The sequence below is a fragment of the Metopolophium dirhodum genome, chromosome 3 (assembly GCF_019925205.1).
Source record: "Metopolophium dirhodum isolate CAU chromosome 3, ASM1992520v1, whole genome shotgun sequence".
Taxonomy (NCBI): domain Eukaryota; kingdom Metazoa; phylum Arthropoda; class Insecta; order Hemiptera; family Aphididae; genus Metopolophium; species Metopolophium dirhodum.
In genome coordinates this window covers 36,308,571-36,335,056 of record NC_083562.1, presented here as the reverse complement: position 1 = coordinate 36,335,056, position 26,486 = coordinate 36,308,571, and the positions used below count along the sequence as shown (strand labels likewise).

Sequence of the window (26,486 nt, the reverse complement as noted above, 5' to 3'; positions counted from 1 at the left end):
AGAAATTATTGATCTGATCGGGCGAGCGCGTGTGCGTGCGACTTGTGTGAGTGCGCGTGCGCTGCGCGTCGTCGTCGTACCGTCTCACCCCACCAACCCCACCACTCAATAAGCGAGTGAAGTGGTGTAACGACGATGACGACGACGGTGGCGGCGGCGGTTAAGCGGTCCGCCACCGTCGCCGACTCGTCGGGAAATGAAATTGGCGGGCGCTGCCCGTGGCCCGTCAGGCGTCAAGCGTCCGTGTCACCATGGTTGTTCGCGGTGAACGATCGGCACTTGTGTGTATAGTACATACCAGCACCGGGACGTCTCACTGCCAGCTCTCTCGGCTCGTGTCTCCTGTCTTCAAAGTTCGCTCTCATCAGCTGACAACTGGTGCCAGTATCCGCGCGCTTTTTGCCGCGGTATGGACGTCGTCACTTCGTTACGTCTCTTGCGCCGACCGTTTACTGTTAACGTTTGTTGTGTTCGTGATGCGACAACAGTTAAACTGGTATAATTATTGAAAGGACCGCTGAACGCTATGAATTATAATATTTTAAGATACCTACCATTATGCTACCATAACGATTATAGTTGTTATAAATGTATTGCACTACCTGGCCCACCGGTAGAGACCGATCGCTTGACTTTTTTTCACTATTCCTAAATTACTATTCACAGGGATATTTTTACCGGAATAGAAAGGATATTTTGTGGTAGAACATAACAAGGATAGCATGCAGATGCTCCTAGTGCGCCTTGAAAAGTGCATCTAAAATGGACGGCGATTATGTTGGGAAATACCTTGTGTGCCTCCCATGTAAATATTTTTTTGAATATAGCTACTTTCGATTTCTATAATGTAATGAGAACTTACTTTTGGGATAAATCTCGTATTATATTATAATATATAATATATTTTTATTATTTTCATCATTTTGTTGAATCTTATTCTTTCTAATTTAAACTGTAGTTTTTAATAAAATAGAGTTTTTAGTATTTATTTTTGGCTGGTGAGCACAATCAGCAGTGATGGAAGAAATAGGAGTGAAATAATAAAACTGTCAAGCTAAAATAGCCTTTAACAACAAGAAAACTCTACTTACATCAAGAAACATTAGTTTAAAAACAAGAAAAAATCTATTGAAAACATATGTATGGAGTATAGCCCTTTATGGATGTGAAACTTGGACAATATCAACCGAAGGGCGAAAAAGGCTCGAATTGTTTGAAATGTTGTGCTACAGAAGAATGTAAAGGATAAGTTGAATGGACAGAGTACCCAATGTAGAGGTACCGGAAAGAATAGCAAAAATAACGTTACTACTGAAAAATATAGTTAGAAGACGAAACGAATGGGTAGGACATATTATAATGCGGCACGAAATATTGCTAAAACTGATTATAGAATGAGTAGAGGGGAAGACCACGAAAATTAGAATATATTCAACAGATAATAAAAAACCAAGGATGCAACTCGTGTAGAAATGAAAAGGAAAGCGGATAATAGAGAAGAATGGAATATAGCTGCAAACCAATCGACGGATTGAAACTATATAATATAGAGGGAGAGATATTATTATTATTTTCATCCTTTTGTCATATTTATAAAAAAACAATTGTTGGCACTTCCGATTAATTTGGATTTTTGCTATAAATAAATCTTCTGTATGTACTATTTCATATTACTGCTAAAAATGTTAGCACCTTATTTTTATTCTAAAATATTGTTGCACGTCGTAAATATATCAAATATGCCTGTTGTCTGTATATAGCGGTCATAATTTTGATCAAATGGTTCCAGGTTGCATCTTGCGTGTTACCAAATACGAATTTCTGCATTCATAATTTTATCCAATTTTATCTTCTATTCATTGCTGTATTTTTTCTTCCTCTTCGTCATTTATAATGTATGCATCTTACAGTGGCGTATTATTTTTTTTGGATTAAGTCCTAATATATTGGACATTGGTGTTATCATTTATTTTGTAGTATATAAGTATACTATTTTTATTTTATTATAAAATAAATGGTATTTTTATATAAACGGCGAAACTGAAATTACTTTGATTAGATTCGACGACACATAGACTTATCTACAATTTATCAGGTATACGGTATAACCATATTATATTGTTTGAATTTTACCGAGTCATTACAATAATAAAAATATCCGCAGGCCGCAGCGAAAATACAATAACAACAAAAATTTTATGAACGTACCTACGAAGTATATTATTTTAATCTAGTTTACAGTTTATCAGTTTAGAGGACTATAAATTTCATTATTAATAATACCATTGATTGTACTATTATACTATTATGGTATTATTTGTCAATTTGTTATTCATTGTTTCGTCTACCGTCGTGAGGTACGATTTCCGTTTCGGCCGAAAAAATTTTGGTAACCATTGGTTTTAATTTTTAAGCAATATATGTTGTGGTATGTATAAATTATAAAATATAGTAATGTAACATGTAGGTAAAAGCAATGACATTTGTAAATAATTGCGAAGATCATAGGTACAACCACAAACATATTACAATAGTAGGTACAACAATATAATATACGTCGATAATATTAGATAGTTGTTAATAATCGTCGATAACGGAAGAAAGCATACACTGAATCATAGTTTATTTATAATTCGCACACAATAATTATCTGACAAAATATGTTAACTTCTTATATTTCGATTCAGTATCTGTTCTGTTCGTCACCAGTTTAACAACAGTTTTATAAATTATTTAATTATTTAAAAATAACGATATGTGTTTTTTCAAAACTCTATTGAGACTATATTTGACCTATACTTGTATTATAATTTGAATTAGTTAAATATAAAATTTATATTATAAATGATATAATATAATATGCAATTACATAATATTTAAATACTCTAATTTAATTGTGCCTATATTCGACTAATGTATTATTATTATCTACTTGTATTATCATTTATAATAATAAGAATATATACCTAATAACAATATTTATAATTTATAATATTATATAATGTATATTGTACATGGTTCCCAAATAATAATTGACGGAAACGTCTTATTGGCGGAAACGGGAATCATACCTTTTTCATTTTTGGCGGAAAAGGGCCATGCGTAAATCAGGGATCCTGTTTTTTGGCGAAAACGGGCCATGCTCCTGTACGTACCACCGTCCACCACTATACCAGGTGATTACTAAATAACGTATGTACTTATTTATTCAAATAAATTAAATAATTATTAACATTTTGGGGAAGAACGCATTATAAGACAATAAAATAAAATAATCGGAAAAATTTCGATTCAATATAATTTATACTACAACTCTGAACTCAATATAAATAAAATATTAGTAACGTTAATAATTCTAAAAATGTTGTTTGTGAGGTTCAATAAATGTTGGACACACCCCGATAAATCACCCAAAATACGCCACTGGCATCTTATGTTATATTATTATATTATAATAAGGTGACACCAAAGATATCACTTGCATGTGGACATGTGGTGTATTAACTAATAAATAATACGTAATATTATAAATAGTATAATATAATTTTAGTCTAACTGACGAATTGACATTCGAAAATGCATCAAAAGAAACACAACAACAAAAAAAGTAATAACTGACATATAAATAGGTACATCAAAGCTCTTCAACTTCAACAAATCGAACTAATAGAAGAAATTAGAATCAGTGGTGATTACAACATAACTGTCCGCCCTTTTATAAAAATGTAGTCCCAAAATAGAGTCCTCCAAGATATCTGACTTGCAAATATCTTCTAACGATTAGACATATTTTAATCGAATGCAGGAAGTACGAACTACAACGTCGGAAGTATAAATTAACATACCACTTATCAGAAAATCTAAACTCCAGTACCATTAATGTACTCAAAGGATACTACATACAAAAATTTAGAATTGTAATTTTATATCTATATATTTATTTTTATGTTTTTTAGATTTCAGATACTTAGCAGAGCGATGTATTGATTGTACAATGATGTGTGTTTTATGTGTATATATATATATTTATTTTTTTAGGTCTGTCATCACCGTTTGGAGCAATAACACTGTTTCAATTTTCTCCAACAGTATCTCAAAATATTTTGACATATTTAGAGCTGTTTACGGGCAATTTTAATTTTCAATTTTTTAGTTTTTTTTTCTATAAATGTCAATAAATGTATGACTAAATCGTTTTTGAATTAGGTACCACAAAATAAGAAAATCGTTACATGAGAATTCGAGTGAATATCCATTGTTGTAAAAATATGAACCCTCATAAAAATGTAATTTGATTTTCTTGTAGACATTTTTTTTTTTGATGAAGGTAGACTTATGAGGAATCTTGTATTACATTTTCAAATCTTAGAAAAATTGTTATGAATTTGATCATTTTCGTGATTTTTCCGTAAATTGTCAAGATTTGAACTTAAAGTGCTTATAAAAAAAAATTGTGACCAAGGATTTTTAACATTTTTCAAACGCCATTATAAAAATATATTAAGAGCCTTGTTTTAAAATATTTGGAACATTTTATCGTGTACCGAAAATGCTAATATAAACATTTTTTTTTCACTTTTCCAGATATACTGTTGAAGAAAACAAAACAGTTTCGTTGCCCTAAACGGTGGTGACAGACACAAAAATTAAAAAAATTTTAAAAAAAATACACATATATTGTAATATTAATACGTTCATCGTGCTCCGCTCAGAATCTAAAAGCGGGTAAGTGGATGTCGCTCATTTGTTCATTTGTACAGTAGGTGTAAGTTGGTTACAAGTGGGTCACTAGTCACTGTAATAATAGATAGTGTTAAAACTTAAATTTGAATTCAATTATATAATAGGTATCATTGTATAGGTACGAAAAACGATTCTGAACGAAGACGGTTTGTCAGCCAAGGATATTTTAAATTATATGTTTTCTATTATTACTATTAATACGATAGCTGCTAAGTTGAATTAATAAAGTAATATAATATAGATATAATAATATACGAGTAGGTACTGTAGAAGTGTCAAGCACCCACGAATAGTATTTTTAAATTATAACACAAAACTAAAATCGTTCTTCTTCATTTTAAATTTTAATACCTAAGTACGTACAAATTTGAACTTAAAATAACTATCAAAGAAAACTGTGTATATATAGTTTATAGATTTTTTGGTTACAGAATTAACTACTAAGCAGTGACGTACACTGCTTACATTTGAAAATTGAAATGTAAATGCTAATATAAACATTCCGTGAAAAATGTCATGTATCTACGGTATTTTTTAAGAGTTCCCGTTTTTCCGTAATTTTTTTTTGGTTTTTCCATGTGTTTTTGAAAACTATTGGGAATTTTAAATTTTTACCTCCAATGTAAATGCACCAACTATAATTACTTTCCCACCGGAAAAGATACCGAAGTTGAAAGTGGGAACATTATTTCGGCTACTTATCGTGCACAAACACAACAAATAAAAATAAAAAAACACACATCAGTGTAAAATCAATACATTTATCGCTCCGTTCAAAATGTAAAAGTAAGTACGATAAATAATTTCTGATTCCACCAAAATGTTATGGATAAAAAACACACATTTAAAAAAAAAATGTAATATTTTTTTGGCATTTACGGTAGCTGTGTACGGATTTTTTTTTTATTATTTTTGTTCAATTCGCTTCAACAACAAATACGTTATTAGCGTAATTTAAAGCCCCTGCAAACACTATTAATTTTTCATCAAAACGACCTTAGCAACTCACAAAAATTAAAGTACTTCTAGTGGTTCGATATTAAAAATTTAAAGATGTTTTAATTGGTCAACAAGACTACTATGCATCGGTCGGAGCATATTTTTATATTTTAGATATTTTTTATTATATTCAATATATAAAATTTATAAATTTATAAAATGTAAAATATTTATTGTCTTTTGCTAAAATTGAAAAAGTGCTGATATAAATATATGATACAAAATAAACTTGTTTACCAACACAAACATCTTTACATTTTTTAAATCAAACCACTAAAAGTACCTTAATTTTTGTAAGTGCGACGGCTATTTCACGTTTTTCTATTGACTTTAATTGCCTTGTGCATGTGCGTGCGTGCGACCACAAACCAGATAAGAAATAACAATGAAGGGTAAGTTGATGCAGGTCACGGGTGATGGTAGGGGAGTATACACACACTAATGATCATTTACTACACACACAAAGACGATCAGTAATCGCAGGAACGAAATAATTGCCTAACACAATTCCTTAAAAATGACACATTTGCATTTTGCAGGGGCCTTAACGAAAAAAAAGACATCAGACAAGAAGAGGCGGAAGATGTAGGGGGAGGTGGTGATACAGATAATGATGGCTACTGGTCAGTGGTCACATCTACACCGTTCTCACGGCCGGTCCTTCGGGACGGACGAGAGTCGCGGGCGCATTTGCTCTGGACGCGAAGACGACCATGGCAACGGGCGAAGCGCTGACGGCTGCGAGAGCGACGTCGACAGTTGACGACGAGCGGTTAGTGCGCGATGTCGTGCGCCAACGACGGTACAGCAGGCGCTGAAGACGACTGTTGTGCCAACGACGGTACAGCAGGCGCTGAAGACGACTGTTGTGCCAACAACGGTACAGCAGGCGCTGAAGACGACTGTTGTGCCAACGACGGTACAGCAGGCGCTGAAAACGATTGCAGTGCCAACGACGACAGTGACCAAAGCTCGGAGCGAGCGACGAAGACTATAATATCGGCCGGCGGGATCAGACCATGGGACAGAAAGAGGAGAGAATCGGCGGACAGCATCGCAACGCGCCGCTGTCCTGATACTCTCCGTGATTTTCGGCCGGGCCGATGCCGATGGCTCCGCCGTAGTCGCGAACTCTGACGCGGCAAAAAACAAAACAGCTTGATTTTCACCGCGTTTGGAACAGCATGGTCAGAATATAATTCGCCAGCACTTTCCGCGTTCACGTAAGACATATAGCGTCGAACGTTTCGTTTCCTCGAGCCTGGCGCTGCTGACGTTTGTGTTCCTGGCCACCCAGTAATATTATATAGTCATCCGTCACTCACCCGCCGTGAGCTCTGCGGTTAGGTTAGGTCACGAATCTTCTTCGTGCAGCCATGATATAACTATATAGTCATATAACTTATCATACGTGCAGCACTGCAGCAGTCGTCACTGGTACCGTCGGAATGGCGTAGATGTCCGCGCCGGCACAGCTAGCCTCCGTCGTCGCTCTCGGATCGGAGCAGCCGGGCGCCCGCCGCGTCGCCAGAGGGTCTCTCGTGTCGGCGACCTCGAGCCAGCGACGTCCGCGATCCTGTCTCGCTACCGCCGGTAGACGGAGAACGTGTATCGGCGACTTGTCGCCAATCAATCCAAAAGTGCACTGTCACGTACCTAACCCTCGATCCCACGTCATCGCCTCGCCTTTTCCACTGCCTTCGACCAGGGGGGAAACTCTCGGACGGTTTCAATTCGAGGAACAGCAGAAAACGCGTACGGCCTTCGTGATACCTCTCCACGCAACGGACGCGATCTTCACAGCCGTCCATCTGCGCGATTTGCTAGCGTTTCCCCCGGGTCCAGCCAGCCGATCAAGTCTCCAAAGCTGTTCTTGACCTCAACTCCCCTGGCCAGAGTGACGAACTCCACCTCGTCACTGGGCGCTTCCACTGCCGCCTGCATAGCTGACACGGCAACCACGTAGTCTTTCTTGCATTCAACCGGTCCAGAACTGGATTCATCGTCCAGTTGAAGTGTTTTCGACGAGTCGCCGCCCGCAAACTGTATCGCAACGCATCTTCACCATCGTTTTCAGCGTACTTAAGTTTCAAAAAAAAAAAAAAGGGTGCCCGGTAAAGTAGAAATATACCGTTCCTCATTAATTTAGCCGATTTGTCTTAGTTTTTCTCCCATCAGTTCGAAATCGATTTTGTTCATGATTTTGTCTAAGACAAATGTATGATGGTTTCATGGGTCGTTTCGTTATTTAGTGATTTTGCCATTTTCACAGATAAATTGTTCGCGTGTAGGTAGTGAGAATAAATTTCTAATGAGCTGATTCCGAATTTCGCCCTAGACCGTTGCCAATAATTTAAAACAAATATCGTTTATTAGTAGCCAGCAAGTAAACCATCATATTATTATTATTCGAACCAGCAGCATCGGCTGGATTTCGGGTCCATTTATTTTTCCAAAACACCATTATTTTTATTATTATTGATATAGGTATACCAATACTGTACTTACGTTATAACGCAGTGGTATACTATCGTATTACAATATATTAACGATGATATATTTATCGATCTGTATTATATACTGTTGTACTCGTTTCATACTTTTATAGGTGAAGTCTTTTAGATTCTGATCGTAGCGATTAATGCAAATTGAGATTTTACAATTATGTGTGTTTTTGTGTATGTGACTATGCTTTGTTCTTCAACATAAATAAATAAATATTGGGAATGATTTCTAATTGAAAATTGGATCTAGTTGGTACCTTTGATGGGTGACTTTAAAAGTCGTTTTCTTAACACATAGTTAGGCAATCTTTTTATTAGCATCATCTATATATTATATGGTTTATACATTTCAATTCATTTCATATTCATTTTAAATTTTCTATTTATTTTTCCTTAAAATTAAGATAAATAAATTTTCTCTTGGTGAAAAATTAAAAATAATTCAATTAAATGTTTCACATATTTTTTTCTTCTACCACTCTTGACTTTAAAAACACAATTGTTTAAAAATAATTTAATAATAAGACGTGATATACATATTATATTATATTACCGTATTCTTAATTATTTATTAAATTATTAATCACTTTATGTAGTTCACTATGTCCCCATGATACGTCCATGTCCTGTTTATTTATGTGACTTATTATGAATGTCATACATTTCATCATTATATATATAATATATTTAAACTTCATTATTTTCTGTTCTACGTAGATACATAAGTCTCACAAAAAAATACAAATACAATATATTAATCTTGATAAAATTCTAAGGTCAACAGTCAATGGAGGGGGGGCAGCTATAGCCCCCTTACTATGCCACTGCTGTTTACCTACCAACAACCAGTCGTTTATTCAGAAAACAACTCATTTAATGTCAAATAAAATATGTGTACAATTTTAAACCATCTAAGGATTAGATTCAATTTGATATCAATTTTATATTATTATTTATACTTATATAACACTTATAAAAATGTTTCAAAGTAATCATAATTTCGCTTTTCAATGATTTTTGCCATAAAATAAGTTTTTTTACAAAACAATTAATTTTGTTATGAAATGCAAATATATTCCTCATATTCCTTGTAAATATAAATTTAGTTCTTTAAGTTTCGAAAATATATCGGCTTATAAACACGTGAGCTTTAGAATACATTCTTTGTTGTTCAACGATTTTACCATATCAGTTTTTTCTTTTAGAAACAATACAACTTCTTCACCAAGTTTCACAAGTCTGTATTAATACTTTTCCTCTTAAGAGCCAACTTACTTAGTACTATATAATTTAAAAAAAAAATTCACAACCCACAGTAATAATTAGTAATTAGCCCCTATCAGATGGCACACGACAAGGGGGAGGGGTAAAACTTATTATTAACAATTACATAAATAAAATGAAATGTAACTCATATACGTTTTTAAATATAGTATATATAACAGTCAAAGACAAAAGAAAAATATGAAAATTTTTAAATCACCCGCAAAGACGAGGGTGTTGCAATATAAAAAAAATGTTCTCTCCATTAATGAACAATGCAAAAAGAAAACTTATGGGAAATATGTCAGCTTATTTTGGAACACCATAGACCGCGACTAAAATAGCTAACTTCCCGCCCTTGCCACACAACAAACTAAAATAGACATAGGTAATTAACAAAAAAATAAAATTATTTGGAATATAATAATTAATTTAAGATTTGACTTCTGGATTTTCAAGAACTCCTCACTTTAAATTGGAGTCCTACATTATGTCTAAGACGAAAGATATATAAATATAAATAATAAAGATAAATAGTTATATTGTTATCGATACATAAATATTAAAGAGTACATCAGTTCAACAAAAAAGTACAACTATTTATGTATTTATACTGTTTATCGAATACTTGCACACTGTGTTTACAGCAATGTTTGCTGCATCTGAGTTGGGTCCAGAGTTAAAAATTGCTATACTAGTTGGGTTTGGGATTATTTAAGGTACTACAATAGTTGGGTCCCAAATTATTTTAGGTACTTCACTATAATTGGGTGCCTAATAGTTTATAGTGAGTACTATACTATACTAACATAATTCTTCCTATTTTAAGACTTACAGCTGTCTATGACATATTTAGAGTGTGGACCAAAGGTATTTATAAAAATAATTTTAAACCATTTTTTTTTTTGTTTTATGCCATTAATAATTTAAACCATAAGAATTTTACAACTTACAATATTATAAAAATATAAGTACAATACCAAGAAAAAATATTTAACATTACAAAAATAAATATATTTAAAAAAATATAGATATTACTATATTAGGTAGGTTACCTATTATATTATACAAATAAAAACAAAATATAATGTTTAAAAAATCACTTTTTTGTTGGTAAAAATATATATGACATTAATTATTGGCATTGTATTCAAATTTGTATTATATATATCATAATTTTGTAAAATTCAAATAATTTAGATTTTTAATAGCAAAGAAACTAAAAAAAGAAACTGTAAAAAAATATTTTTTAACATCCTTTGGTTTGAATAAACTTCCGAGTCTGTTCAAATGTTAGTATAGTGCAGAACTCACCAAAAAATATTAGGGACCCAACAAGTATAGCACCTGAAAAAGTCCAGGACCTAACTACTAGTGTAGTACTTAAAATAATCCCAGACCCAACTAGTGTAGTACCTGAGATTAGCACCTAGTACTTGGGACCCAACTCGGATGCAACCGTAAATTTCATCACTGAGTCTTACACTTTCATTACAAAGGACTGGAGGAATAAATCTATAATCTCATTTAAACAATTTGTATTATTATTTTAAGCTAAAGGTAAAAAAAAGGTAGACAAATTATTAAAAATAATAGAAAATACACTTTTTATTCTATAGAAAAAAATATTAAAATAATAGTAAACCTAACTTTTGAGTTTTAACATAGTAATGGTATGGGTACTGTAAGCTAATAAAATTAAAAAAAGGTTACAAGTTATTTGCATTTACTTAATACTCTACAAACACATAATATAAGTATATATTATACAAAATGTAATGAAAACATTTAAACATAAGAAATATAAAATTAGTCACTAATCATAATAATTATTTTTATTTAATACTACAAAATAAATTAATAAATCCTTTCATATAATAAATACATGGGTATAGTAATCAAAAATTATAAATGTAACAGTCTTCCATAAAAATATTTATACATCATATTATAATGTTGAGATATAAACATATAACATTAATATTTAAATGATAATATCATTTCTAACATAATCTCCTACCATATCGGAATGATAGTAATGTTTTTATTCAAATAATAAACAGCCAATTTGTCAGTCTTAGATACATAACAATTATTTATTGCCTGTAAAAAAACCCCAATTCAAAATCATATTATTTAACCTAAGTTTTAGTATTTTAAAAGATATTTTAAGATTATATACATAAAAAACTTAAAAAATTAGCATTCTGCAAAATAAGTCAAATATTCTAAGCTAAAGTTGTACCAAATTATTCGTCATCGGAGTCATCTACCAGATTAATGATATCATCATTTGATACAGGATCAGGGGTAGGTTGAGAGACAAATGCTTTTTTCTCACGTTCAATATTTTTTTTCTAAAAATAAAATATATTTATTTCTTTATAAATATTGAGTAAATATTATTTATACATACCTTAGTTGGAGAATAAGACGTCCTTTTACTATTAACAATAACAGCTTTACTTGACTCAACACTTTTTACATGTTTTGCTTTACTGTTTTTATTGAACTCAGTCAATGACATATGTTGATGTCCAATAACTCGATCAACCTAAATGAATAAATATAAAACATTTAATAATAGTCAAATGGAATGTTTTTAATAAAAGTAATCAAAATAAAATTGTTTACCCATTTTAATTTCTCGCCATCTTCAATTTTTTCATACTTGCTTCCAATTCCATGTTTTTTAACATGCCATGCCATTTTCTTAGGAGAATCAGATATTTCAAAACATATCAAGCATTTCCATCTATAGATCACAAAATTGTTAGTAAAATTCTGTACTAAAAAAAAATTTGAAAAAAAAACTGCTTACGTTTTATAATTGACCTCTTTGTATAAGTGCTCACGGAAAAGTTCTATATTCATAGTTTCAAATACACAGCACTTAGGACAAACAAAGTAACCATTTGAAGATATTGCTCCTAACTTATCATTCTTATTGAAAACGTCTATTAATGTTTTCTGTTTATGAGGTTGAATCGGAGAGCTTTTATTTGCCGATTTTGGACTCTTTGCCATACCACGAGATTTACTGGAAGTTTTCAATGGTGTTGATTCAATAGGAATTCCTCGACAAGTAGGAGGCACGAGTGTAGGTTCAATACTTTCTAAAGCTTGCTGTTCTAGCATGTTTTCCGTACCACCTAAATGTTTGGATTGTTTGAGCAACTCTTCTTTATCAGAAACCTAAACAATGCACATAACTTTAGAAATTATACTCAATACTTATTATAGGTTAATATTTATTATAAGTTAAAATCTGGGTACCCCTTGAATGTATATATCTTGAGTTTTAAAATATTTAATACAGTTAATTGTAAGCATTGTATACTACTAAAAACAATTAAAAATCTACACTAACCTTTTCAAACACTCTCAAGCACTTTACTGCAACCGACGGATGTTGCAACTTATAATGTTCTTCAAATATATTAGCATCATCATTCTCGTGTTCAAATTGACACATAGGACATTTAAACATATTTGATACTTTATGTGCCATAAGAATATGTGATGTTATCTCATTTTCTGTATATCTTAAACCATTAGAGCATATATTGCATACCCATTGAGGCAAATTAGATGGAGCTATAATGTAAAATAAAATTGATAAGTATATTGTTCTTTCCTGAATCAATAAGTTAATTTTAAATAAGTTATAATAATAGTAATATACCTTTGCTTCTACCTCTGTCAATACTATCATCTTCTAACATTGTTTGTCTGATTACAATTATATTGGATCGTACTGAACTAGTTATTTCTGATAGATGGGTATTTCTCATGTGTGTTCTCATTTCAATTCGATTGAAGTCAATATACTCACAGTATTGACAACGATATAAATTTTCACCATGGTGCATTAAATGAAATTCTATTTGATTCCGTTCGACAAATTTAGATATAATGCATGGGGGTACACAATGTGGACATCTATAAAAATAAATAATTGTAAAAATAGATGGTGATTCTTCAAAGAATAAATTAAATTTCAAAAAGTATTGACTTTTTTCAAAACGTTTTTTTTTTTAATTTTTGATACACACTGAGAATTATGTAAAACTTTTAAAAAATAAAAAATGATTATAATTTACTTACATGTAGCACTCATGGGTAGGATGAAGGATTGATATATGTTTCTTTAGCATATCCTCTGTAATACCTGTATAAGTACAACGAGATACTGAACATTTATATCGCATATTCTTTGGAATGAACTGAGGAAATATTTCTCTATTTAAACTATCATCTGGAGCTACTTCAACAATTTTCTTATCAAGTTCATCTCTTTTAATCTGTAAAATAATATAATTAATAATTGTTTGCTTATTAAAAATATAGATATACAGTGTACTCTCGATTATCCGTGTAATAGGATGGCTTGGCATCCACGGATAACCAAATTCCGCGAATAATCAGCTAAATTCAATAATTTAATTATTAAAAAACTATAATTCTGGAAATCTTGTTATGGTATATAAGTAATATTTAAGGAAAATTAAATGAGAAAAATTAATTTTTATCAACAGTGTCTAGTCACCCCTGAATATATAGTTATAGTATATAGTATAGTTATAGTATATAGAATATAGTTTTACAATTATTTATAAGCTTATCATAAAAAATCAAAGCTAAATGATAATTTAAATGTTGTATAATTCAATAATTCACAATATCACAAATTATTTTATAAGTTTGAATCAACATTTCATTAATCAGAATTACCAATAGTAAAAATACATATTGCATACGAGTCTGCAATGAAGTACCCAATTTTATGTCTTTGTTGTCCTTGATATCATATGTAGCACATACGACATTTTCGCGACATTCGCTATATCCTCAAATGGTCGAAGTATCAAACACATAGAGCGATAAGTATCGTGTGATAAGCGCGTATATTTAGTTTGAATCTCGTATGAGAAAAATTATATTAAGCAATTTTTTTCGTAATGTAACGTTTTTTGATTTCGATTCTATGTGCCAAAGCAGACATTAAAATGTCAAAAAGAAAAATACACACAAAACAAATGAACTACAAAAATAATAATGAAAAAAAAACACTTACCTTTTCAGTATTCATAGCATCAAATGCACTAGCAGAGAGATTGATCATCTTATCAAACATAAGTTCACACTTGCCAATAGAAGGTACAGGATTAACAATTTCCTTAGTAGTATTATCTTGTCCTTTTGTATGTCCATTCAAATGTATAACAAGATTGGACCGCACTTTTGTACTGTATGTACATAATAAACACCTAATCGGATCTGAGAATATATGAGACTTTGGAATACTGTCAATAGTATCAGGAGAAAAAAACATGGTTTTTGATTGGTTTTTTATAGTGGGTTTAGCTTTTGGTGATCCTTTCTGGTTGCCAAAATTCTAATTCATAAGAAACATAAAAAAAAACATACAGACAAAATCCTAAATAGCTTTGTGTTGGTAATTGATTAATTTTAGAAACTAAGCAGTATAATAAAATTAAATAATAACTCACAGTGGAACGCTTTCTTTTCAAGCTTGCATTTTGTTGTTCATTCTGTTGAGGCATTAAAGAATTTACTGAGTTACTTGTATCATTAGGTTGTTCTGGCGTTATTTTATATAAATTATCTTCACAATCTACATTTTGCTCAGCATTATGAACAGCCTTCATATGAGAAATAATATTTTTACGAGTGTTCCCCTTAAATGAACACTTGTTACAAGTTAATAAGCTATTCATCTTTTGTTTCTTCTGCTCAATTGTCTTATCATCAAATACAATAAAATCATCTTTATTCAAATTGGTTTGATTAGGAATTTCAGGTACAAAATCTAAATTTATGATTTTATGACTATTTCTCATATGATGTGTAATGGCTCGTTTAGATGGTACTTTTAAATTGCATAAAGAACATTTGAAACGATCAGGTCCATGAAGTTTGACGTGTTCAGTCATGTTTAATATAGTTTTGAATACTTTAACACAATGCATACATTTCTTTCCAGCCGCATAATCCCAAAAAGGACAAACGTTTAGGTGTTCAAAATACATTTGACCATTTGAGAAATCTTTTTCTACAAGACAAACATTTCAATTAAGAAATAAAATTATTAAAAATTGAAAATAATTTAATTAAATACTTACCACATTCTTTACAAACAAACAATTTATCCAATTCAATAATTGGAAATGCCAATCTTTTGGCCTTATTTGATCCATTAATTGATTCTTCAATCTCTAAACATATTTGTTTTGAAGGACCCTCATTAAGTTCTTCTTTCTCTGACAAATCAACATCGTCTTCATCATCAATAACAATAATATCATCATTTGATGACACTTTAGGCTCTTTTTCTTTGTTATTAGATTCAGACCAAATGCAATTTATTTTCAATGTTTCTTGCATATCATTTTGGTTCACATCATCAATCATTATAAATTCATTATCAATAGCTAACGACATTGATGTACTACTTTCTGCCATTTGTGCACTATCGGGAACTGTAATAACAATTGTATCTGATGCTTGAGATCCTTCATCAATGCGAGCAGATTTCATAGCTACTGATAGGACATCAGGACACTCAATAGATCTTTTTTTAGATCGCTGTGGCAAAACTTCAGGTACAGAGATTGCTTCCACGGGTAAATTTACTATCTCTACCATCCCATTATCAATGACCTTTGTCAATTTTAAAATTTTCAGATTTCTAATATTTTTAGATTCCTGTAATGGTAAGTATTTAAATGATTAAAAACATTTCATTGATGTAATTATTTATTAATTATTTTGATTGAATATGCGTACACAATTATCAGATACCGTAGAACGCTCCAAGCATAAAGGCTCATATTCAAAATGTTCTAATGCTAAATGCTTTATCATTGAATCAATAATTTCAGTACCAAATAAACAAAAAATACATTGATATTTATTTAAGTTATGAAGCTTAAAATGCTGTAAAAAAAAAAGGATTAATTAATACACATTTTATTTATATTGTGAATATATTTTTTATTATCCTATCTTATAATTACATGATTTACAAATCACTTTGATCTCATAATTTATTATTTAATATTATGTAATATGTCTATATGTACACAATTTAATTGATAACAAATTAAAAACCTAACAAACAATTACAATCTAAAGGGGAAAACTGTAAAACCTGTTAAATGTTAACAAGTAGCAAAATAAAGGAAAAGAATTTTAAAATAAACCATGTAAATATTGAAAGTTAAAGATTTCCTTATTTGTTAAATCTGATACATCATGCTTACTGTAATCATTAAATTTGGTTGGAGTGCAAAAAATCCTTCACCGTCATCTTTATTAGCACAAATGTAACAACAGAATTTATCACACTGTTGATGTTCTTGATTCAAATGCTCTATGAATTCGTTTTGCAGATAACAAGAAAAACTACAGCAACCTTAACAAATCCGAGTTAAAATAAAGTTTGTTAATGATGATGTTAAGAACTAAAAATTAACTATTACTATTTTCATTGATATCAACAAATAAAATAAATATTAATGTACACTCTCGTCACTCATAGACAAGATAGCCGAGTACACGATATCATTGAAGTTCAGCCACCATGCATAGTTAATATATATTATTATTATATTATAATATATTATTTATATATATTATCTATGCATCCACAATATGCCTAGACGCCTAGAAGTGCCAACAGACTACAAGTCTACAAAATATTATTACTGATAACAGATTTACTCCTATATTTTCCATCCGAGTGCACTGACTAGACGACGACAACAGATCTTATAAACATGGATACGACGTTCATGTAATTGAGGCTAATGTGTTTTAGCGGCCCATAAAAAAATTTACCCCTGAACTGATAATTTGAGGCAGTTTGTTTACATTTATGACACGATTATATACACGTAGGTAATTATAATATATTTGTATTAATCACTGATAAGACGGTATGTGTTATGTCCATATTTACAAGATCTATGCCCACATTTACTACACAGCAGACTAGAGCCACAGACGTCTTCTGACTTCTATACTAAATAATAATAAGGAACTCCTATATAATTTACATCGTTACAAGTGAAGCTCAGCTGTGCCGCTGTGGACGGCCGCCATTTTGTCGGTTGGCAAAACGTTTCATTAATAATTTTACAAAATATATTGGGAACAACATTGTTTTTAATGGTAAAATGATCTATATAGTACTATACAGAAATCTTTGAACTGTGACTTAGAGCACATGGTTTGCGTTTGCATCATGACAAATTATTTGTCATGGTTTGCATGATGTAATTTTCACCGGCATAGTAGATAACGTAAATTTCATAATATTATTACGATACTACAGTGTACATTTTATCTACACGAGTACTGAAAAATGACACAACTAATTTTGACAGTCGTGTGGTGTCGCAAATTATTTATTATTGATAAAATATTATTCCACTTACACCAGTATAGCGCCGATGCCAAGTAGTAAGTGAACCCTACGTCCCCCTACGGTATGGTGTCGGCTTGGATCATATTATAATACAAATATTAACTTTAATATTATAAATATTGTATATTATGAATTAAGATCTAAGTGTCCGCGTTAAGAGCAAATTAATTAAACAGTTGTAAAACAATATTAAATATAGATAGTATATACACGGACGTATTATAGATAATATGGACCAGAGTGGCGGATTACCGGAATACCGAATAACGATCCTTGTTGAAGCGACGTCAAAATATGTTCTTATCAAATTAAACAAAAACCTAGCAGGTTGCTAGCGCTGCCAGCGGAATTTGTGGTGTACATATCCGTAGACATTTTATAGCAGGCCAATAATTTGTTGGTAGCAGTATGTGTGTAAGTAGTGGATCCTAATTCCTAGTAAAAGTGTACAGTGGCGGATTCAGGGGGAGGGCATTCCCCCCCCCTCATCAAAGTAGTTTTCTTTTGTTTAACAATGTGTTTAGCCAATTTTGGAACTTTTTGTACTTTTTAAAATAAATGTTTATTAACCGATACTGAACATTCAGTGCCTATAAAGGGCGCAGTGCTTGATGTTCAAATTACCCAATATTTATGAGCATTAATACGTTTATATTTTAACTACACGTTACGTTTAACATTTTACAATTTAACTAGAACTAAAAAAATGTTCATGCAAAATAAAATAAAAGTTATAACTGTACAATTTCGTCTGCATCCCAAAGATGACTGCGAAAAAAGTGTAATCCGAATTACGACCAAAAAATTACGTTCCGAATTTTTTTGGTTTATTGATTATAGTACCCATTATACTAATCTAATGCTGTGGCTCAATTAATATTTATTACTAGCTGAATTACCCGGACAAAAAAATTATGATTGTTCAACTTTTTTAGGGTAACACGCTGTGGAAGCGTAAATGATATATATTTTAATGTATAGCCTCTCGACCGACGTTGTCCGTGATATTCGCAGCAGTATATTATCAGGTAGGCAATCTACCTGCGGTAGATCGCAAACCCCATGTCCGTTTGGTTTGTATGTGTAAGTGTATAATTTAACATTAAGGTTTCATAGTTATACCAAGTTTGTCATTTTTACTTAATTCAACCTATGGTGGATTAATGCAATTAATTAATACAAAATCCCAACCTTACCTAACCGTACTAAAATCCGATGAATAAAAAAAAACTAAACATTCGTATGCATAGATAAAGAAGAAAAATTAAAAAGGAAAAATAAGAAAAAAAAACAATGTAATAATAATGCGAAAAATTGGTTCACCGAAACCGTGGTTTAAACTGGAGACATTAGGTACTAAAATACATAGAAGTGCCACTGCGCCAACAGGCTTATCGCTTTAATAACAATAATTATTATTAAAACCTTTACAAACAAAAATCTCCATCGTATTATAATTGCATAATCCCTGTTTGAGCACTTCCCCCTAAATATCTTCTCCCCAGAGGTCCAACCTATCTCTATACCAAATTTCATCGCAATCGATTCAGCAGTTTAGGAAATAGGAATGCATAAAGGACATACACACAAACATTCATTTATATATATATAGATTTTAAAATGTGTTTATTCTATTCATAGACCATAGTTCATACCTATAATATTATTGTATAGCTGTTTATTAATAGCGACAGTCTACAATAATATTATAAGGGTTATAGTGTTATAACATTTTACTATTCACCATATTATTGTATTATCGTTTACTGTTTAATAATGGCGGTAACAAATTAATAAATTTAAATTTATAAAAAAATGACAAAAATATAAAATAAAAACGGTAGTAGCTCAGTAGTAAGGTAAGTATATCCCCACCTGTCACGCATGACTGCGGGAGATCGTGGTTCGATTCCCCAAAAAGGATACAATCTTACGTGGACTGCGATGACATAAGTCGTTCGTTGTCGTTGTTGTCTGGTCAAAATTGATGTTGTGTAAGAGTAAAGGAAATTATTTTAAAAGGGTGTACATTTTGAAAACAAATTTATGATAATAGTCGTCGTTTTGGGATGTTAAAAGATTTGAAAAATTATTGTGAGGTTATTTACGGTATTGTGGGAAAGTGGATAAGTCGGGAGACCACTTTTTTTTTTTTTTTTATTTATTTGAAGAAATCTACAATCTATACATGCTTTTTGTATAATAAGTAGGTTTGATATATGAAAGGTAAAATATGGTATGAGTAGTTAGATTAGGGAAGATACCCAGTGGTAACACCCTGTAAAGGAGACCACTTAAGCATTTTATAATCATACTGGAAAAAGATCACTATTACATAGTGAACCTGGGGAACTATATTTCTAAATACACAACTGACTACACTGGATATTCAAACTTAAACTAATAAGTAACAAAATATTGAAAATATAAAATAACAGAAAAACTTACCAACGTTGCATTTGTAAGGTAATACAAACTCCTTGAAGTCTACCACAAATAACATTTCCTTTGGATATTTGCAAGCACCATCATCGTATTCAAGTTTTATTATACAATGTTTGGATATATTGGTATGAATTACAGACTGAAAATATACAAATATTTTTATACACAGGAATTATAATATTAAAGTTATAGATAAAAATTATATTACCTGATGAACCAAAACATGAGAGGCTGTATAAGCACGATAAAAACAATGAGGGCAAAAGTATTCACAAAATGTGTATTTTTCAGAAATGTGGTTAGCCAAAGATTCTTCATCATCAAACACTTTAAAGCAATAGGCACACATTTTAAACTGTTCAACATTATAAATTTGGTTTTCTACAACAGACAGAAATTAATAAGAAAACATATTTTTTTGTATGAATAAAGTTTAAAAAAAAAACGTTTTACTTTTTTTTTTTTCTGCATTTGAAAAATGTAATTTCATATGTAATTTAAATAAATCTTTAGAGCTAAAAATTTTTGTGCAGGTTCTGTCCATACATTTAAAAAGACCCAATAGTCTTGGCAAAGCAGACATTTCATTAAAAGCTAATCTTGTTTTCATTACATTCATCGGCAATTCTCGTACTTTTCTAATATAATCTTTTGTATATGCTGTGTCTATTAAACAACAAATTGTACCATCTACAGGCACACCATTATTAACAATTTGTTGACCTTCTTCAAGAAATATTTCGGAATTAGGAAGAATAACTTCACAATTTGTTTTTGCTTTCATCCACATATTAAGATCACTGTTATCAGATGCACTTGAGTTTATTTTAGAAGAGTTCACTTTTCCCTAAACACAATAAGTAAAAAAAATGATTAGGTCTACAAAATGGTGTGTTTCTTATTTTAATAAAAAATGTATGTACCTTTTTTAAACTCTTAACATCAGTAATCTGTGATGGAAACCTTTCATCATTAGAACCATGATTAATGTTTGGATTCACTATATATATAAAAAAGAAAACAGACACATCAATAATTAATTTTACTTTAAGTTTATTGTACAAATAACAACTGATATGCAGCTTCTATTTTAATTGTGGCAGCAACTTCTAACATAATATTAAAAGAGAAAATACATTTTTGTTTTTAGGAATCCTGGACAATCAAGAATTTATTATAGTTTAGAATTGTAAAAGAAATTAATAACTAATATTAAACATCTGCTACATAAATTACTACTCCTATTTGTTTTTAGGTACTCTCAAAATAGTTTTGTTTAATTCCACATACTTACAAAGATAAGTCTGACATAAATATAATTCATTTTAAGAAGGAATATTAGTTTTAAATTACTAACAAACTATATGAAATTAGTAGCTGAAATACACCTGATACATACCTGATGTTTGACATTGGGTACCGAGTAATATTTTATGGCTAGATTGTTCAGGGTTTCCAAACATATTGTTTTCTATGAAATCTATGGGAGAAAATAAATAATATTTATATTTTAAAAAGTTAAGGTAACAAATTTAATCATTACATAAATCATTAATATATCCAGTAAATCAATTTAATAGGCACACTAAATAACAGAATTAAGAGGATGTCTGCACACAATTTGTTTTCTCTCTCTGACCCACGCACAACATAGACAAAACACATTTGCGCAGAATCGTTTTTTTTCTATGTTTTAAGTAATCTTAGAGTAAAATCACCCATTACAAGAAAGATAGAGAATAATATTTTAGAGGGAATGACATATCAATTTTATATTTTATTGTTATTTGACTTTGTATTCGACTTTCAAAATAAACAAAAATTTTTGTACATTTAAATGATGTTTAAATTGTTTTGAAACAACATTTAGAGAAATCTATATGTCATTCCTTCAAAAATATTATTCTCTATCTTTTTTTTAATGAATGATTTTACTAAAGATTGCTTAAAAACATAGAAAAAACGATTCCACGTAAATGAGTTTTGTCTATGTTGCGCATGGGCCAGAGAGCGAAAACAAATGTAGCGCTGACATCCTCTTAAGTAAAATATACATATTTTCCATTATATATTATTCATGTATTATATTATAAAATTTAAATTTATTGATACTTGAATTGTGAAGGTTTCATAACTATTTTCTAGATTCTTAGGCGAGGTAAATAGTTTATGCAATAGATATTTACAACAACTAGACAGCTGTCTAAGTCTTTATACTACAGTTGTGACCAGTGTTTGGAATGAACGCACGTTCATATTTAGTGAAAGATACATAAACGTCACTCGTTATTTCCAAATAAACATGAGGTACCTTTTTAAGACGTTCAAATTTATTTACTATTTTTAATAAATACTGATTGATAATAATATGTAATGCCATATTATTATATTATTTTGATTATACTATCATAATATATAATATTATATTACAATTTCATTATAAAAATAAAATACGTGAAATTTAAGAGGGCTGGGCATAAAACAACAATAATATTATGATTTCCACGATAATGTAGGTATTAATATTTAAACGATACATACAAATTAAATGAACAATCAAATAAACGCATTTATATTTTCAAAAAACGTGAACGTGTTCATTTGAAAAAAATATGAACGTGAACGTGAATGAATTCAATTTTTTAGTGAACGTTCCGAACACTAGTTGTGACCAATGTTGAAGTGGGCCGCAATTTATAAAGCAGGCTATATTAACATTTATACATAATAATTAATAATATATACTGTGATATTATTATTTTGAAAACATTTCCTGCTTTGTAAATGGCGGCCGACTTCGATGATAAGGAGACGAATATCTAGGTTAGGTTACGAATATATGGTTTATGTAGTGTTCTTATCTTTATCCAAGAAACCTCAAAATAATGTTAAGAAAAAAAGAATTCTAAAAACAGATTTGAATTAGTCGTCAAGTCTACTTGAAATTGACTTCCCCACATTTTTGATTTTAACTTCTCCGAAAATTTAAATATAACAATTTTTAAATACTCCTTTTTAATATGACATTTAAAGGAATTTGGGGGATAATATCAAAAACGTGGAAAAGCCAATTTCAAGTAGACTTGACGACAAATTCAAATCTGTTTTCAGAATTCTTATCGCTTCATTAGATCAATTGGTATGTTTGGCAAAAAACACGTCTAAAATACTACGTCACGCGTGTGTTAGACAAAAACAGAAAATCACGGTATCGAATCCCCTAAATGGTATTTTGCTACATTATACTCTATTCAAGTTATGAAGGTATTGGTATACTTAGCAGCATGACAAATTAATTGTCTGGTATCATCACAGTATTTTGATACGCATTTTCCGCTCTTTACATCGCCTTTATCGTAGTTCACCACTTCATATTGGCTATCAATCATATCATTATATAATATATACGTACATATATAACATAGAACGAAATCAACCAATGAGAAGTGGAGAACTACGAGACATCAGTCGGAGGTGAAGAAAATGCCCAAAACTAGTACAACTGTGATGATACCTATGTAATTCGTCATGCTTAGCAGCAACTAGTTGTTGGGTGACAGTCAGGCAACACATGTTTGTACGTTTATTTTAACGATCACCCATGCACAACACCCATGCGCACAAGTCGGCTGCCGAGTACAGTTCTTAAACTAAATATGGTACATTATGTCAACAATTCAAAAACCACCATTTTCCCGTAATTTAAAAATCTGATCCATATTCAATACATTTTTAAGATTTTTAATCATGGTTTATTTCCAACATTTAGAATTTGGAAAAAACATTCAAGTGACTAGGATTCATACTAAATTTATCTAGTTTTTATTTAGTATATTTAAATAAATAAATAATATAATATATTATACAACTATTCATTACCATTTTTGCAATTGGAATTTGTATCATCACGTGATTCATTAACAGACATCTCACAAGTATTGGTAATACTTGAACTGCTAGGTTTATCTGTATAAAATAGATAGATGTATAATATTTCTTTATTAAGAAACCATTTTTAATTAAATATATTTTTTCAAATAATATGTTACAAAATATATGACTGTATTAGGTAAATAATTAATGCGCATTATTAATATGTAAATTAATAAAAAAAAAAAGTATAGTATAATATACACAACCAGAAAGAAGTTTTAGTTTTATCAATCAAATAAAGAATTTTTTTTTTTATTAATTAACCCGCGGCAACTTAGGCCATTCGGTGGTTTTTAACTGTGGGGAGGGTACTGTAGGTTTAAACACGTTGTTTGTTAGTTTGTCAGATTTTTTTAGGGACACCCGTATCTGCCATGCACGGGTGGGGGATGGCGGCCTCTCTCCAGACAACGTGACTGCCTGGAGAGAAGTGCCACCCGTGGCAGGGTTTCGAACCGGCGACGGTGCGCGTCGCAACCGATACCCTAGTCCGCTCGGCCACTTATACTAATAACAACCCTCGAGAAACCCATATTTTATTTTATATTTTCAAATTTTTTTCCCAAGCGGAAAATTGTTTATTAACAATAATTAAATAACAAATTAGGTTCATTCTGAGTGAATACTAAATTCCCAGTTTCCAAACTTATTTTCATACAACGCAATAAATTATAAGTTCATAAACAATTGATACGTATATATGTAAATATGTACAGTAACCACTGAGTACAGACAATAAGTAAATAATTTAATATCAACAATCGTAACTACGTGCTGGTAACTAACGGACCGTCATAACGGGGATATGTTATATAAACATATCTTTAGAAATCTAAAAACTAATCAAAATTGAAAATTTTTTATGCATGTAAATAGTTCAAAAAGAAAATATACTAGATAGAAAATTCTAATATCAACATTCGAAGAAAATGTCAAGTATCTACAGTTATTTGTTTTTGAGTAGGGAACACCAAAAAACAAAATCAATTTTGCGTAAAAATTCACGAATTTTATTTTTCCCTGCGCTTTAGAAAACTACTGGGAATTTTCAATTTTGGCTTCTCGAATGCATAGTCGTATACAAAGAGGGTATGTAGGGGGGGGGGGGGGTTTAGATAAGCCTTTTTTTTAAATTTTGTAAAATAGTGTTCTTACTGTTAAGCCGTTCAAAGGAAATATAGAAAAAAAAATGGCTGTAAAAAATAAAATGGCTAAAGGATTTATTGTAAATTTTTATTTTGTCACATCAAACAGATGGCACACTATTACACTAATGACTAATCAATAATCATACGTTAAATTTATAAATATAATATTATTACAAGAAATAAGAATACAATTGACAGACCGGCTGTCGCCACCGCCGCCGATAACTTGTCCGTGCGGCTCATAATCTTCCTACTTTAGAAAAAGTTTTAAGAGGATGCTATACTCGCGTACGCAACTAGGGCAACATTGGCACAACTAGGGAGGGGCTAGGGGGCTTAGCCCCCCCCTACAAATATTCCTTATTGATTTAGATAAAAGCCCCCTATAGGTTATTTTAAATAAATAGTTTTGTTAGCGCTGACACCGTCTTACAAACGCGTAATATGAAAAATTGGACGTTCTGAATTCACGTCATAACACTGTCGTGATAATACTGTAGCGAATTATCCTATTATCAAATTTAGAAGTAATAGTATTATATTATATGGTTTTTTTTTTTTAATTTTAATTTTATAACAAGTATTAAAAGTAGTTTGAAATTAGCAATTTATATTTTTAAAATACTCATAAGTTACTTTAAAATTAAAATATATATAAAACCTGAGGTTCACCTAACAATAATTTGATAATAGATGTAGAAATGGATAATTTACGCAAAAAAATATCGGTAAACTCACCAATTAAGAACTAAAAAGGTGGATAAGTGGATGTCGTTCTGCTGTACAGTAGGTTACAAGTGGGTCACTGTAATGGATGGTGTTAAATTTGAATTCAATGATATAATATCATTGTATAAGAAAAACGATTCTGAGCGAAAACGGTCAGTCAGCCTATGATTTTACCAAGTATATTTGATGATATTATTGTGAATAAAGTAATTTATATATAACCTATTTACTCGGAGCCTTGTTTTAAATTTTCAATCTTTAGCCATAAAA

General features: G+C 30.7%; 1 protein-coding gene across 3 annotated transcripts in view; it reads right to left on the bottom strand.

The window, feature by feature from the left end:
* Nucleotides 1–11,332: 11,332 nt before the first annotated feature.
* The window catches only part of LOC132941463 (uncharacterized), a 33,706-nt gene continuing 18,552 nt past the window's right edge, over nt 11,333–26,486 (bottom strand). For 2 of the 3 annotated variants that reach the window (XM_061009527.1, XM_061009526.1), the window contains 18 exons: nt 24,286–24,372; nt 21,806–21,886; nt 21,330–21,406; nt 20,860–21,253; nt 20,615–20,787; nt 20,410–20,545; nt 16,796–16,947; nt 16,320–16,469; nt 15,656–16,238; nt 15,023–15,585; nt 14,587–14,907; nt 13,617–13,813; nt 13,195–13,451; nt 12,880–13,106; nt 12,331–12,704; nt 12,144–12,264; nt 11,926–12,063; nt 11,333–11,866 (listed from right to left, as the gene is read on the bottom strand). In XM_061009527.1, the coding sequence (XP_060865510.1) occupies nt 11,759–11,866; nt 11,926–12,063; nt 12,144–12,264; nt 12,331–12,704; nt 12,880–13,106; nt 13,195–13,451; nt 13,617–13,813; nt 14,587–14,907; nt 15,023–15,585; nt 15,656–16,238; nt 16,320–16,469; nt 16,796–16,947; nt 20,410–20,545; nt 20,615–20,787; nt 20,860–21,253; nt 21,330–21,406; nt 21,806–21,886; nt 24,286–24,372 (4,139 nt within the window). In that variant the 3' untranslated portion in view covers nt 11,333–11,758. The remainder of the gene's footprint in view (nt 11,867–11,925; nt 12,064–12,143; nt 12,265–12,330; nt 12,705–12,879; nt 13,107–13,194; nt 13,452–13,616; nt 13,814–14,586; nt 14,908–15,022; nt 15,586–15,655; nt 16,239–16,319; nt 16,470–16,795; nt 16,948–20,409; nt 20,546–20,614; nt 20,788–20,859; nt 21,254–21,329; nt 21,407–21,805; nt 21,887–24,285; nt 24,373–26,486) is intronic. The other variant, XM_061009528.1, reaches the window with a different exon arrangement.